General features: G+C 39.7%; 1 protein-coding gene across 7 annotated transcripts in view; it reads right to left on the bottom strand.

Moving 5' to 3' along the window:
- RIMKLB (ribosomal modification protein rimK like family member B) overlaps positions 1–17,220 on the bottom strand; it is a 51,315-nt gene that overhangs the window by 19,228 nt on the left and 14,867 nt on the right. Inside the window, exon 2 of one of the 7 annotated variants that reach the window (XM_038137750.1) lies at positions 9,145–9,209. The exons of the other annotated variants lie outside the window; for them this stretch is intronic. Coding sequence (XP_037993678.1) covers positions 9,145–9,160 — 16 coding nt within the window. The 5' untranslated portion in view covers positions 9,161–9,209. The remainder of the gene's footprint in view (positions 1–9,144; positions 9,210–17,220) is intronic. 7 annotated transcript variants of the gene reach the window in all.

Here is a 17,220-nt window from a genome sequence, read left to right as displayed (position 1 = left end):
TCAAGCTCAATGGAGACAGTCTGGCATCTGAGGACAGGAAAAGACAAACAAGGTTTGATATTTACTTTATTTGCCTTATGTTCAAGGCAAAAATTTATGACTTCAGCAAAAAATACTCAGCTCACACTTCTGTCAGCACCTTAAGGGTTAAAAAAATTTAAAAAAAAAAAAAGTGAGCTGCGAAATCACAGTGCATCTGCATCTTGTGCCTACCAAAGGCCACCTGTAACCAAATTTTTATTACCTGATAACTGTATTCCAAAGATGCTACATTACAAATACAGACTTACACCTACTCTGCATGAAGGCACCGATTGCCAAGCTATATATTTAATTTCAAGGTGCATTAGAATTAATTGGGGGAGAACTGGGAGGGAGGCGGGAGAGAAGAAGGGGGGGTTCCCCCCCTCTGTACTTCCCTTTTTTATTTTCTTCTCCCAACCAGGATGTATTTTAGACCTTGCATTAAACATAATGAAGCAACCACCTAACTCCCAAAATGGAAGTTGAAATGTGCTGCCCAGTCCTCAGGAGAACACAGAACCACACTCTGGAAAGGCCAAAATAGAGCCACATCCAATACAAATCCCTTTTTCCAATCCCCACAGCCATAATTGCACAGAGATGAGCAAACATAAGCAGACGGGTGCTCTGGCTGCTCACCTCATTAGCACCAAGCACTGCCGCATTGCAGCTGACATGACTCGCGTGTTTAAGCAAGCAGGCTTCAGACACACACACACCCCATTTTAGAGAGGCATCTCAAGCAAGATTAAAAACAAAACACTGCTACAAACCTAAGCAGACTGTGAACAGCACAAAATGGACTACCATCTCCTTTAGCCAGAAAAGGAGCACAGATTCAGCAAGCAGAAGATTTTTTCACTTATTAGTCAGACTCCACCTTACACATGTATTTTTCCATTTAGGTGCATGCCCAATTACACCCACTTTTTGCCAATGTAATTGCATGCACATCCTGATCCACATGCAAGCTGTGCAACAATCATTCTAAAAAGGACTGCATTTTCTACACAGCCCCAAATTGCCACCGTTATCTGTGTTGTGAACCAAAACGACATAGTTTTCCAATTCATAATCTCTCAGTCTATTTTGTTGTTTTGCTTTAAAGTCACGCCACATGCTGAAGTTTTGCACCATGGATTCTGAAAAAGAAAAACAGCAGTTTGAGGAGATGCGTTTGTCTCACCCGGAATTCTTCTGAGTACCTGTGTTAGACTTGACTATGAGACTGGTGTAAATTTAGCCAGGTCACCATCCCCCCTAAACTGACTTTGGAAGTACAATGATATTATCAACAGAACAGTCTGAGCTTTTGTTTCAGATTCAGTCATATTCTCTGGTCTGGATACTGTTCTCCCCAGAACAAAATTTCTCTCGCCTTACAGAGGGCAGTTTACAAACAAGAAGAAGAGCTACTCAATGAAATGTATAATTTGAATCACTACTACTGATATACACCATAAAAATTAGCTGCAGTCTCCCAGCAACACAGTGCTGAAAACAGAAGCAGCTTTATTACAGCAAAAAGGAGAGGCAGATTCTGCCATTTTGGAACAAGTATGCGTTCAGCATTGCATCTGAGACCCATCAGTAAACAATCAGGTTAATGGTCATTATTGCCAAGTGGGCTGATAAAATAATATTTATTCATTATAATGTGCTGAAAGCAGTAACACAGAAGATACCAATGCATACAGGTATTTTTTTTCCAAAGAACTGATTCATGAATGTAAAGAAGAATAAGGGAAAAAAAGACTACAGAGATGTTACAGAGCAGTTAAGAGGTAATTTCTTTTTTTTCTTTTAAAATCATAGATTGTGCTAAGTTGAAAGGGACCCACAAAGATCATCATTCCAACCCCTAACGCTGCACAGAACAGCTCAAATAACCACACCAGGTACCCAGGACCACTGTCTAAACACTTCTTGAACTCTGGCAGGCTTGGTGCCATGACCACTTTCCTGGGGAGCCTGTTCCAGTGCTCAAACATCCTCTGTGTGAAAAACCTTCTTCTAATACCCAACCTAAACCTCCCCTGACTCAGCTTCAGGCCATTCCCTTGAGTCCTGTCACTGGTCAGCACAGAGAAGAGATCAGTGCCCGCCGCTCTGCTTCCCCTCATTGAGGAAGCTACAGACCATGCAAGGTCGTCCTTCAGCCTCCTCTTCTCCAGGCTGAACAAGCCAAGTGACCTTTTTCACAGTGTGGCACACAAAACTGCACACAGCTGAGATGAACCCTCTTTTCTTTGCAATTATAGGGTCATCCTGATCCCAAAACAGTAAAGCAGGTTACACTCACTGTTGCCTGTGGACAATGAACTGACCTCACAAACACACAGAAGGCAGACACTCAGATCATACAGAAATACTTTGCAAATAACAAGTTAATCCATTCGTTGACATTTTCAGTGGATGCCCATGACATTGCAGACACAGCAAAGAGACAGCTATACAGTCCTTTGAAGTACCAATAATATAAGCCAGGAAAGGAAAATTCAAGCTTATCCAATACTGTGAACTTTCTCATCTATAACAACCATTTTACCAGAGCCTGAGGAACAATTTTTTAGGTTATCATAAAATATTCAGGTATTCTTTGGTTCTATGACATAAAGACTCGTGAGTTGGAATATCACACAGTAAAAACAGATGTAAACCCTGCTCTTCAACAAGACCTATTCTTTCACTCAGTTCCAGCTGTCTTTGTTCTTCCTCTGCAAGACAAAATTCTCCAAAATGGAACATGGTACACCTATAACATTAGACACCAATCATCACAGAATTCAGACAAAGCACAAAAGGAATTTTTGCAATGTGAACTGTAACTACCAGGGAATAAACTTCACCAGTTACACCAAACCCTTTAAAGTCAGAGCCTCAAGTTTCTCTCAAAAACAGCACAAAGTAGCACATGATAGAACTGAGTGGGTAAATGCATGATTATTCATCAGTTGGCCCAGCCACTCCTCCTGCTTTTCACTCCCAAAGAACAGCAGGCAAGCTTAAAATGCAAAGCAGCTGGTCTCTGCTAAAAAGGATTATTTTGACCCAAAAGGTAGAAGCCATCACATGAACCTGCGAAAACCACAGAAAACAGAGCATTAAACTGTAGTAAAGACAGAAGAGGCAGAGATGACTACTGCTGTTACCTGTGAGATCAGAAGATGTGCATCTACACCTTTAGAAAGCTCCTGAGACACTAACCTCCAGCACTGAAGAGCCTGTTCACATAGTAAGATACCCAGGATGACAGATGTCTCTCAGAAACCTGATTTAGTACAACTTTAAGATGGACAGACATACTCTGGGAAAAAACCACAATGATGGCATTATGGATGGCTAAAAACGATCAAGATTTCAAGCAACTGTGTGTGGCTTCTGAACATTTTAATTCACATCTGAGCAGTATTTTAAATTGCTCACATTTTTGAAATTCATTATATTCCATTTGCAGCCTACACAAATCCCTTCCAATCTCTACAAGACTCATTCATCAGCAGATTAGTAACTACTGCAAAGCAATGGCTCATGTCCAGTTTGCATGTTACAAACAACTGGACTTTTAGTTGAAACAATGCAAACGCTTTCACAGACAGAATGTCGTTTCAGAAAGTCTAAAAACTCCAAGATTGCAAGGACATCAAAAATATTTTCAGATGCTTTATGTATCTTGATTTAGCAAACACCAGGCACTTTTAACAAAAGACTAAACCTTAGTAATATGAAATATATTTATAAAATACTAAGCTTTTCACTGTGCCTGGAGACAGCTGGTACACTGCCTTGCTACCCATGGAAGCACATGACCTATCAAATCTATTTCTGACCCAACAGATCAAAAGAGCAGGAATTATGCACAAAAGGTGGGTTTGCCAAAGCTCCTTATGCAGTGCTGCCATGAGTTCAGCATGATAAAACGTTCTAGTCATCACCTTCTTTCAAATTGACTTCCTGTATATATTTCACATAATTTGTCTGAGAATTGTGTGGCTATGAGAAGTTCCCAAACATGACAACACAGTTAATGTACATGCACATGTAATTCCATGTACAGCATGGGTAACTATGCAAAAAATCCTCCTCTGTGGCCTCAGCTGCCACAGGCTGCCATTGTAACTTCAGTGACTACCTCTGTCTTTAGCAAAACCCCCAATAAACACCAGCTCTCTGAAACACATAAGTAAAACAAAGCAGGAAAAAAGTGTTTCAGTATTCAGACAGATCCAGTATGTGGAATGCTTTTTCTAACAGGCATACCAGCATATAAGTGGAATAATGGTTGGTCATCGTGCACGCAACACTACAATAAAATCTGAATCAAATTTCACTAGCATAAAACATACACCAGCTCCCATCACATTTCCAACAGGAGCTAGCAGGGTCTGGGAACTTCCAGATATATTACCCAGATTTTTCCTCAGAGATCTGTAGGCTACCCTGAAAGTCTCCAGCTCTCAGAACTTTGTTATACAAATTTATTCATCCACCCATCCATGGAGCTGCTAACGTTTCCCAAATGAACAGTCACTCAGCAAGCAGGCTATAATGAATTCAACTCAGTCAGCTGGGAGAAACAGGCAAGCCTTCTACCACACAAACCTTTCCTCCTATCTTGATGATATTATATCCTGCTACTTGCTCTTCACAATTCATCATTTGTTCTCACAGACATCACTAAATTTTTCTACAAGCCTGGACTCACTCCTGCTCTCAAATTAGTGCATTCCTATTTCATTTGTCCTCCCAATATCTGTCACCCACAAGACACTGCATAATATTTGCATTAAATCATTATAAAGTGTTTAATAATTACTTACAGTTTACTTGCAGGGAATTAAATGTGTTTCACCCTAATTGCCATGTTAAAGCAAGCTTAAAGCTCAGAAGGGAGATATCCCAAACCTAAATAGCTGATTACTGCAATAACAAGTTATACATTCCCTCACTAAACTCCATCACAACTAGATCTCTAAAATTTTCAAAACTCAGCATACTTCAAACATGCATTCTGCCAAGACTGTGTTACAATTAAGGAATAATTAACAGAAGTAGAATTAATACTCATTACATACTAATCTGTATCTCCAAAGCTTGCTGCTGTACTAATTTATGTATCTATCTTATAACCCAACTATAAACAACACAAAATTTCCAGAAATTGGGTGATAAACATTCTTTTTTTCCAACTTATTTTTTCAAACCTTCTTTGAAAAACATAACTTCATTGAAATATATAAGTATTTTGGAGCAATTGGCAATTCCTGGGGGTTTTGCCAAAGACAGAGGCAGTCACTGAAGTTAAATTCCTCTTCTGAGAAGTGACTGCTTGTGGCAGCTATATGCTAGATAAAGTGTCACGCTTCAAATGCAATTTTATTTGAACCAGAACTTAACCTCTGAAAGGCAGCTAAGCACTGAAATTTTAGAGAACTACCAATTTATTAACACCAAACTGAACTTCCCCCTTTGAAGTTGCACAGGAATTTTTCCTATATCACTTAGCCACAGTTTATTAGTCTGAACATTAAGTTGTCACAATTCCTCCAAAATGTCACTGCCATGTAAAAGCCTCTTTGGTATCTACTATTACCAAGCTATTTTTTACTCTAGTGTCCACAGAAACAGATTTCTCCAACAGTTCTGCGCTGGGTGTTTTAAGTTCAAATTCTCTCCCTTCCTATCCTGCTCACGAGTTTTTTCAAACCAAATTAGGAAGTGCTAACATTCAACCCTATGTGTTTAATAGGGTTCTACTACCCAACTTCTCCACAAAAAACTTAGCCAGAAAGGCTTTCCCACCAAGATACACTTCCGTAACTCAGCAGTACCAAGGAAATCACACAGAGACAAAACTGACCTCTCTAGAACAGTACTGTGCCACTGTATTGTGAAAAAAAAAGTATTTTGGAAACCAGGAGCTGTAGATTTAGCAAGCCTTTGTGATGATACCTTTACTTAAACCCACTGCTCCGCACAGATCACACTTCAAAAGCAGACATCTGTTTATAATCCAGACATTATGTTTTAGTTTCTACATGGTTTAGGTGAGGTCTCTTGTATCTCATTAAGATTTTTGTATAATAGTTCCACAAGGTGATCTCAGAACTTTCCTGGATCAATTAAGCATGACTGACAAGAGTTTTAGAACTCCAAAGCATCCTCAACTGAGAGAACACCCACCTGTGGCAGGTATCTGTCCTGTATCATCTATCCAGAGCCTACCAACACTGAGAGCCTTAGAAATAACAAGTTCTGGAATGCCTGCCCCAACTCAAATGCAGAAAGTCATAAACACTAAACAATCCCATCCTAATTCAGTGTTACAGAACAAGAACAGAATCATAAAATCATTAGGGCTGTAAAAAAAACTCTAAAATCAAGTCCAACCTTTAACCTAAAATTGCTAAATATATGTAAACTAACCTTACTGTAAACTAACTCCACTCTTAACACTCAGTCAGTCTTTCCCATGTTTTACATGCGCTGTTTCTGTTCATTCTGAAAGAAGACAAGAAGTTAAGGATACACCTGAAAAAGAAGGGTGATTGGAAAGGTCTTTCCTAAAGCAGAAAGAAATCCCAAGGAAGATTTCAAGCAACCCATAACAAGTTCTCCTCCCATCCAAGATTAATCTATTTTTTTTCCTGTAATATCAAAAATACTAAATACCTTTAAAATGTTTAACATAATGTACCTCATCTCTCTCTGCTACCAAACAGTACCTTCTGACAGCAAGAAATGCCATTTATTTACTTAAGCAAAGTGCTGAAGCAAAGTGGAGAAGCACCTATTGCGAGTTTCAATTTGCAATGAAGACACAGATCCTTCATATCTGTCTCCCATAACAGAAAAGCTACCTAAAAGAATGTCTGTGCTGTCAGAAACTTTTAATAAATTCTGTCCAGCTCCCTCTCCTTTCCAATTTTTCCTAAATATACTTAGCTGAGCCTGAATTCTGGGGACTGGAAAGATCCCCTCAGTTTATTGGTTTGACCTGTCACTGCAGTCTAAGGCCTTCCTCGTCAAAACTACATCCAATTTATGAATTAGAAGCACTTATTTTGGAAACAAATGTATCCTTCTTAAAGGAAGGAATTTTGCTGTGGTATTTTGGGTAAAATTGCATTAAAACTGACTCCAAAGCTTGCAGAGATAATACCAATTCCTGTCAATTAGGAGAGGCTGTTGTTTTGTGGGGGTTTTGTAATGTGTCAGAGAAAAACTTGTACTTGGACATACAGTACAAAACAGTTCCAAGTGTCATCATGAGTACAGTATTTTCCTCCACGAACACCTTCAGTCCCCTAAAGAAGTTGTTCTAGACCAAAAGCTATAACCCAAAATTTCTTAGTTTTGACAGACATTAACATAGAACCACACACAAATCAAAGGTAGAGAATGAAGAAATCCATTTTTCCTACACCTCTGTAAGCAAACTCACTGAGCTTTTCTCCTCTTTCTGACTTTAGAGGGTTAAAACTGTACTGCAATATGCAGTACAATACTGTACAATACTGTACACATGCTCCATGCCCATACTGTAATGACAACACAGATAGAACACTGCAGTATTATTTTGCACCTGATTTGGAAGCAGAAGCTTCCACCTAGTCACAAAAACATGTTAACTAATTGAGATACTTACTTAGTATGCTCCCTAATTAATACACTCCATAAAATCTGTAACTTTCTTCTTGAAAGAAAGTGTTCCTCATTATTACACAGTCCTTCCAACCAGTCCAGTCAAATAAAAAAATCATGTAGTGGTAGTACTGTACTCACAGACACCAAGCTAAAGCAAGTAGAAGGGGCATCCCCTCCCACTGTCAGCTTGTTTTGACCTTTGAAGGCAACACATCTAAGAGATCAGCCAATTTACCACTAATCTCTAGACTGTAAGGGTAATTCTGTGCTCACCAATCCCTACAAGCTGGTAAGTATCTTTATAAACATTTTGTCTACACTACAAGTTCTGAAGCTTTCTTGTCTGAAATAATCAACGGCCCAATTTACAAAGAAATTAAAACCACTAAGGGTCTACAGCTCTCATCACAAACAAGTCAGCAGCAGAGAAGAGAAACAAAAGCTTTTTTACCACTTCAGATATGATAAGTCTCCTTAGTTCATTTAGCTCTTCCACAGATTACTCAAAGAATCGCCTTTAAATATCTGCAGATTACATTTTTCTTCAAGTTCTTCCATTTTACAGCAACACAATAATGGAATTTCATTACCAAATGCCACTCTTATCTGTTCTTAGTTACTGAATTGCAATTTACATTCATTCCTAGACTCTGCCTCTAACAACTTAAAAAGATTAAAAACTCTGAAAGGAAAAGGTCTGACAGCATGCTATGAACCTTGGAAGACCTAAGCAAGAAAGGGGAAGAAATGAGCATCTCTTTAGAAATTCCCATGCTGAAGAAAGCACTCACATAAGGTTGTGGTTCTAAGACAATTTTGACTTAAATCCTGTTGCTGCCAACAGTTTTACTCTCCAGCTCCATGCAATCCTACAGTGGCATGTAGTACCACCCACTCCCTATCACTCATACACAGACCCACTGGCGAGCTGGTAAGCTTCCCACACCAGCAGAAAACTCTACTGTTCTTCTGTGGAATTCAATTTCTTGCAGGTATTGCAAGCTGAACAAGCTCGCTGTAGAATCTGATGAATCCAGGTGTCAACTGCAACATAGAAACCTGGATCACAGCAAGGATCTCAACAGTTTAAGTTGTCAAGATGGTGCTGTTTTGAGACTAGAATTATCTATAGTGAGGTGGGTATTCTTTCTGCATTTACAACTTGATGGTCACTATACTAGCCAAGCCTCCAGCTTTGTAAAACCAAACCAATCAGACTGATTTCTGTTTCTCCAACTCCTGTCCTATGCAGGTAATACATTCTCCAGTGGCTTCCACTCTCTCAGGTTAAGAAAAATTTGCAGCAAAATGGCTACAAAGGCCCAGTTGCCAGAGCTGTTTGAGCAGGACTAACAATTACAAGCAATAAGACATGCAATTTACATGTACAGAATCCCTTCTGCCTGCAACCACTGAACTTTATTCAACTCAAAGCATCCACAAAGGGCATGCACTTTCAGAATCCTGCCTCACCTTTAGTCCCAAGCATGTAAGGAGGAGTGCACAGAGAACCATTTCAGTCTTAGGCCAGAATGATCCTGGGAAGATTGACAGAAAAACAAAAGGAAGCAGGATATGAACACGCACATTTCAAAATTTTCCAGTCAATACCAAGTTATTTCTACCTTTCTACCTGTACTTGCCATGACTTCAACTCATAATCTCTCCTCAATTGGCAGCTGGATAGTTTGCATGCCTGAGGTACTGTGGTGAATGGATAAAGGCTCCTTTAGAAGGACAGGCTGAGAATATGAGAAGGGTTTGTGCCACACACAAAGGAGCACATCACAGGCATGCAGCTCTGCTTTGGAGTGCACAGAGGCCAGCAACTGATACAGCATGCTAACACATTGTGACCATATATTTGGACCACGCACTCCATGAGGGTGGTCTAACTTTGTGACAGACTGAGAGGCTGTGGCAGCTTCATCCTTGGAGATATTCAAAACCTGACTTCATACACCCCAAGCAACCTGATCTAACTTCAGAGCTGGCTCCAGCTTTCATGTTGGCCGCTGTAACGAGAAGGTTGGTCTGGACGGCTTTTAAAGGTCCCTTTCAAACCCAGTTATCCCTGTGATTCTCTGAGGCCTTCTCCTGCAGTATGCCTGGGCTCTTAAGTTACTTATTGTTATGCCCAGCTGTAACACTAGGATGCTTGCTCCACAATGCCCTGTTTCATATCTCAAACTAGAGATGTGGGTTCACTGGGCAACATCCTGTCTTTCTTTTGCATTATCAAGATCATCTGACAAGTTCTTATAGTCATTAAAAAATTAAAGATCAAATTCTTAATGCTAGAAGTGGAAAGTGCTTTTATAGGTTTGACAGTTGTAGGGGAGACACAGGACCCAAGGCCTGATTCTCTGACCACAAGGAAACTTGGAAAGAGATCAAAGAAGAAATTTATTTTATGGTAAAGGTAAATCCTGTCTGGAAAGCAAAGTAACAAAGTGGGGACAGAAGTGATAAGCTTTTATTGTAAAGCTCTAAAGAAACAACTGAAAACGGGCCTCACACATCATCATTTCATTTTCCTGGTGGATGTCAGTCATCCAACAAGACAATCCTTCACAGAAAGATGCAGGTGCAGAAAGCTGTCCGAGACACAAAGGGTAGTCCCCTTTAGGTCCTGAGCTGAGTTTGAATCTAGTTTTGTGGAACAAAGGCTACTCCAAACCTTAAAAGGATTTTTAAGATACACTTACCAAAACTTTGTCTCACTGGGAATAAGAATTAATGGACTGCACACCAGACAAAGGGGAGTTAAACTTATTACTCTGAGTCTACAGGATATTCCTGAATGTTGTCTGAGTCAGGGGAACAAGTACACATAGTAACACTAGCAGGAGAACTTGGTATGGCCTCTTCTGTTACTAACAACAACCTCCACTGAAGAAAAAGGCATGACATAGGAAAGAAAGCTGCCCCACAACATGGAGCAGCAAGATTTGCATGGCTCTGCTTTGTAGAACAGTGTGGTTGGTGCAGGGAATCTGAAGCTCACAAAAAATAATTTAATGATCATAACAACAAGCTGCTCCAGTAGCCATTGCAGGCTCAGCCAGGCTCACTAGTGCTCCCCTCCTACTTCATATCAAGAAAAATCTAAACTCAAAGCAGGCCATCCTGCCTGACCACAGAACTAAGAATGTAGTTCACCCTGTGAGTTTATTCCTCATCCAGGAACAGAAGGCCCAATACTTCATGTTGATGTCCAAAAGTAATATATTACTTTTTTTATATATATGAAGAAATCCTTAACCATGAAAAACAGCCTGCAAGGCACCTCATAAAATATGAAATATAAACACTGAAAGCAGTACTGTCAAAAGAATGCAAACTGAATTCCAAGAATGGAATAAGCCAATTTCCAGAGTAGCTGAGTACAATAACAATGGGGACATGCCAATTTACATATTCATGAAACAAGTAAAAGGGAGAACAAGGTACAAGAGCAACTCCCCCAGGTATTTAGGTAAAATTCCTCAGTCTCACTGACAGAATACATATTATCTTCAAGGTAAATTTATCCATGGACTACTATTCAAAGACAAGAGTATTAGGTCACCCAAGTAATTAGTCATCATTCCAGCACTCCTGGTTTCCCCTCCATCTGCATTTTTCAAAACCTGGATAGTAAACAGTGTTGATGCATCCAGCAGTCTCTATGTGCACATACTTTATTTACAAAGATTGTAGGCATTCAGTATTACATTCAAAAGCTACATTAAGAGAAAACTATTTCAGCCACAAAGCCAAGCATACAAAGGTTAAAAAAAGCCACAACTAAGGATGTCTGTAGCACTGATCTACTACCCCACACACATACTGTCTTCAGTTACACAAACAAACATTATTTTTCCCATAGCAGATACCTCATGTGCACAGAAGGTACAGCACCCATTTAACAAGCAGTGACTGAGGACTGTATTTTCTTTTACATTGTTTAGTGTGTAATCCATGGATTGGTATACTGAAATCCTTGCTTAAAACACACCACTGTTAACTTCTTCTTGAGTTTTATGTATTGTGCTTATCACAGTAATATCTAAGTCCGTCACAATCATAATTTTGTTAACACCACAGGAAATCAGTGAATATTCTACTGATCTCCCATATGGGGGAGGGAAACCCAGAGATAAGTGTTAACAAAGGAATTCTAGATGCCATGTTTGAGACACCACGATTTCTCAGTTGCTCACGCTATTCTGATTGACTTCATTTGTGGATCTAAGTATTTAGCTCTTTCACAAAGCTGATCCTAGCATCCAAAGTCTGGGCACTCAGAAAATGCAAAAACATGCAATTAAAGGCAATTTCTGAGCAGTTCAATTTAAATCACCAGACTAACATTTCTTCTTCCAGCAATGTTCTGCTTCAATTGTCACAAATTTTTGTAATCACAAAAAAGGCATCCTACAAATTGTCCTCACCACCATACTGCAAGATACATTTCCAGAGCAGAATACCATGTACTTTAAGGAGGCTGACAAAAAAAAAAGTAGCAAGCAATTAAGTAATTGAAAATGTAGTAGCTGAAAACAAACACACAACAAAGAAGACAAAATTCCAAATATGATTTGTCAATTTCTAAGTTTAGGTCATTTGCTGTTGCTACTCATAATACAATTTTATCTTCATACTTGCAGATAACCAAAAGCAAACTTCATCCCTTGGCACCTAAGTAACACCTGACATGGTGGAATTGCATGTGAGGGTGAGACCAGCTTGCTTTGCCCCAAATTCTCACTCCCCATTCACACCCCCATAGCACTGATCCCCCTTGACATTCCAGTTAGTTTCCAAAACCATGGATTTCTCCTACTGTTGTGTAGTTTCTCTGCCTGCAATTTTGAATACTACTGTAACTACTCACCTGCCTGCTTTGCCTTCAAACTTTTCCCATTTGAGTCTCCTTGTTCAGTTTTCAAGTTTCAACACAAAACTCATGCTCTCACCAGTTTCAATCTCCAATTTCCTTCATGAGGGAAGCAACTCCTTATCCAGCAAGAGTTTCTCTGCAATCACTTCCTGTTACTGTTTCTTGTTCCAGCATGTTTGCCAAGTACACTGCCTTCACACCACATTTTTGTTCACTGGCACCTCAGTCCCCAGTCCCAAACCAATTTCAATCATCTTGTCTAGTCCCCATTATATTTGGATGGACCATTCAGGTCTTTGTGACAGAGAGAAGAGGTATAACCAATAGGAAAGAAGATCCCTACTTTAAATTGTGTGCTCAGACCAAACTCTATCTTCCATCCCATGGCAGACAGAAGGCCACAAGACCAGAGGTCCTTTCTGTTCCATAATAACACAGCTATGTTTCAAATGTTTTAGCTGTGAAGCTTAAACAAGTCTCTAAGATGCTTAACAGATTATTTTTTGAAATGGTAATAATTTGGGACAAATTTATGTCTACTTTCACTAGCAAAAGCCACTTCAGCCAAACTGAATTCCTGTTCCAAGCTTGTCCTTCCAAAAGGATCCTTACAGATTTGGGGTAAAACATTCGTTTTCCTTGAAAAGCCCTCCTTCCACTGCATGACTTGGCAAAAAATTCACAAGTCAGCCTCAAAGAGACATTTAAGACTTAAGAGTCAGATGTATTATTAATAAGGAAGGACAAATCCTAAGCAATAAAAATCTGATGCAAAGGTTTAGCCCACTGTTATGTTAAGATGGGTGACATGAGATCTATCTGCAATGTCAAAAAAATCCTCATTCAATGTTTTGTCAGACATAAATACATCACTTAAAACATAATCAGTACTAAAACTCAGAATTTCCTTGCCTGAACTAGGTGAAGTAGCAGTTTTGTACCAGTGTCACCTGTCTGGCCCACAGATGAAACCATGTTTTTATTTTGTTTCATATATAAGACAGAAAGCAAAACAATATGCTCTTCTTACTGGAAAGCAAAGAAGAAGGCATTATAAATTAGGACTTGTCATCCATTTACCATCTTGAGTGTCTCAAATTATACTTTTAAATAAATCCTGACTTTACCAAGAAGTAAGCATAATGTCAGGACATCAGCAATTTCAGCAGTTAGGTCAACCATTCAGATGTCAAAGCAAGTAACTTTTATTGGGGGTGGGGAAACCAAAATAATCTATTCATTAATTCAAGACCTTCACAGTACTATCTGGAGCATAACAAGAACCTTGGAAGAAGCAGCTTGACTTTTCACACTAGATTCACAAAGGGATTCTGGCACTTTTCACAGTAAGCCAAATTGGTGGCGAAGATACCCTTTTACCTCATCATTCAAGGACAGTTACTTGGATATGCAATCCAAATACTGACACAGTCATCAGACCACTGAGAGTTTTCCTAAGCTGATTTCTCTCTGTATCATATCACACTGTGTTACATAAAGCATACAGCTAGCACATCAAAGATTAATATATTCCATCTCTAAGGTCAGGGCATGAACCTGGGAAGAAAAATACTTGTACTTTCTAGTTCAACCAAAGAGAGATGCCAAACAAGTTTAACATTGATGCAAATGCCCCAAAGTCCAGATTCTTTGTACTCACAGCTCTTTTCTCCAAGTGATGGATCAATAAACTCCTGGGAAGGCTCAGCAGAGATGAGCAAACATGATGTGCCTGTGAAGCACTGTGAAAATATGGGAAGTGACTGACCACAACTGTGGATAAGCAAGTTGAACTTATCATGTGAGGACTAGAGGGGTGGAGCACACCTTCCATAAGGAAAGACTGAGAGAATTGGGAATGTTCAGCCCGGAGAAGACTTCCAGGTGACCTAATTGCAACCTTTTTGGTACCTGAAAGGAGACTACAAGAAAGATGGTGAGTATTTACAAGGGCACGTAGTGACGGGATAAGGGGGAATGGCTTTAAACTGAAAGAGAGTAAGTTTACTTCAGCTATTAGGAAGAAATTCTTTATTATGAGGTGCTGAAGCACTGGCACAGGTTGCTTAGCAAATTTGTGGCTGTCCCATCCCTGGAAGTCTTTAAGGGCAGGTCGGACAGGGCTTTGAGGAGCCTGGTCTAGCAGAAGGTGTCACTGTCCATAGCAGGGAGGGTGAAATGAGATGATCTTTATGGTCCCTTCCAACTCAAACCATTCTATGACAAAGGAGACCAAAGGGTGGCTTTTAAGATAAAGGTTTGTAACACTTAGGAGATTGTTTGACTCTCAGCTGAGTGAATCAATTGCATGTGTAAATGTTTGTACAGGAGAGCAGGAAGAGCCTGAATGTCTTCCCAGGAAAACTAAACTAGCATGGGGGAGTGTATCCAGGGCTCAGCCCAACCTAGAGGATAAAAACAGAATGATTAGCCAAAAGAGTTTTGAAGAGAGCAATGGGCTTGAGCTGACTTAAAGCCCTGTAAGCCTTCCCAGGGACTGGGAATGCCCAGTGTTGTGATCGTCAGCATATCAAAAATACCTGTAATGAGAATCACCTTTGCATTGTGCTCCAACAGCTCTGTCTATGCTCTATTTCTAAACTGCTTGTCAAACAATTCATAGCTGTATATTTTGAACAGCTAAAGAGAATACTTACACAGCTTTCTACAACAGACTTCTTCTTCTGTCCTTGAAAAAACTTAAATTAAAAGGAAATCATCCCCCTCAAAGTTCCCCAGCATTGTACCAACACAACAAGACAACTGACATGACACCTAGAGGATGCTTTCAAATCAAGTTCTTAGAACTCAAGGGAAATATTTATTGATCTTCTGACTGCTGTGTTTTGCTACCAGATCTAATTATTCTTTAGACAGAAACTGCCAAGAAACAGGATTTGATAGCATGGATTTTCAGCATATTATTTCACGGGTGTTACATTACAACTATTATGGTGAACAAAATCTTTGACCCTAATAACTGTGTCAGTGGAGTCCAACCTCCTTCTCACCTAAAAAATCAAGAGCACAGGTATACCTAGTCTTTTTACTTTACATCTTAACAAAATGGATCAAATCACTAGTGTATCTCTTCTGTTCTTCCATGCTTTAATCACAGATGCGTCAAGGTGGGTAACACAGTAAGAGCCCCCAGCTCAATACCTGCCCTATACTGAAGTACAGAGCAAGAAAACCTTTCTGTATAATAAGAACAGTTTCCTACAAGTTAACACAATTAATTAATGTAACTCAAGCAGGGTTCCTCTGACAACATAAGCAGAATAACTTTGCTGTCAGGTATTCTGCTCAAGTTGTCAGAGCACCTACAACACATTCTGCTTCAACTTGCTTAACTTTTGATGAATAAAAAGGCATTTTTTTCACAATTTTAATCCTAAAATGGACTAAATCTTTAGAGAAATGGAAATCATATAAGCTCTACCATTCAAAGAATAATCACTATAAGGATACCATTACAGATTTTTATGACATTGTAAATGTTAATTATTTACAATACAAGGAAATAAAAAATAATTGATCGTTTCAGTAGTGACATTTTTGTTGTTGTTCTGCTCTTCATTCCACTCTTTCCACGCAGTAAAGGGCAGATATAAAAGGAAACTGTAATTCTTAAAACTGGTATTTCACCAAAATTTACCTGGAAGAGTTTATAAAAATAAGAAAATAAAATGACTTGTCCATGGACACTGGTACTCTCAGAAGTCCCTTGTTGTGATGCACTAGATTGTTATTCGGTTCTGCACTGGGTGTTATGTTATACAAATGTTTCCCCCCCTTTTTCTCTAATGGTGTATCCCTCAGATACACCTTAGGTCTGTACCTGTGGTCTTGTCCCCTGAAGCCCCTCCCTTCGCCCCTCCCCACTGGTGTGGCCTTCCGTCCCCGCCTCCCATTCCGCGGGTATAAATGTCCCTTGAGTTGGGCGTTCTCTCTCTCCTTCACCTGGAAACCCTACGATGCAGATGTCCCTTTCCAGCTAATAAACAGGACATCAGAACCACGTGGAGAGAGAGCGCTTCTCGTCCTTTACTTCGTCTATGTAGGATCCGTGCGGGCATAAATCCCAAGCTAGCCGGGGGGATTTAACAGCCCGAAACTCACGGGTTCCTTCAGTCCCTATCAATCCAAACACAGGTCTGCACACTGGAAGACCATCTCAATACTGATCAAGGTTCAGCAGTACCCGTCTCTCTCACATTCACAGTCACTGAGAATCAACTGCCCATCATCCACAAATGGACAACCACCAGATTAGAGAAAAGGTGGACAAAGTCAATTGCTTAAAGAACAAGTGTTAAGAGTACTTCTCTGATCACAAACCCAGGAAAGCAAGCATAGCTGTCAGTTCCATAAAATTAAGTTTTTCACATCAATACTTATGCTATCTTCTAATCTCTCCCACTCCAACACACAGTTTGCCCTTCTGATTTAAGTGCTGAAGAACTGTTTGTGCAGCCACGCTGTTCCCTGACGCGGAGGGCTGATGAAGTATAAAAAAAAAACACCTGCCACCAAGAACACACTGGTTTAAAACTGCATCAGTATGCAGACCCAGTTCACAATACAACTGCTCAGACAAATGTGCCAGCAAAACTTGCTTAGGTGACACAGCACTGGAACAGGGATTGTTGGAAAAGTGACAC

Source organism: Motacilla alba, chromosome 1 (genome assembly GCF_015832195.1).
Source record: "Motacilla alba alba isolate MOTALB_02 chromosome 1, Motacilla_alba_V1.0_pri, whole genome shotgun sequence".
Classification (NCBI taxonomy): domain Eukaryota; kingdom Metazoa; phylum Chordata; class Aves; order Passeriformes; family Motacillidae; genus Motacilla; species Motacilla alba.
Note: the sequence above shows the minus strand (reverse complement) of the source record. Positions and strands in the feature narration are given on the sequence as shown.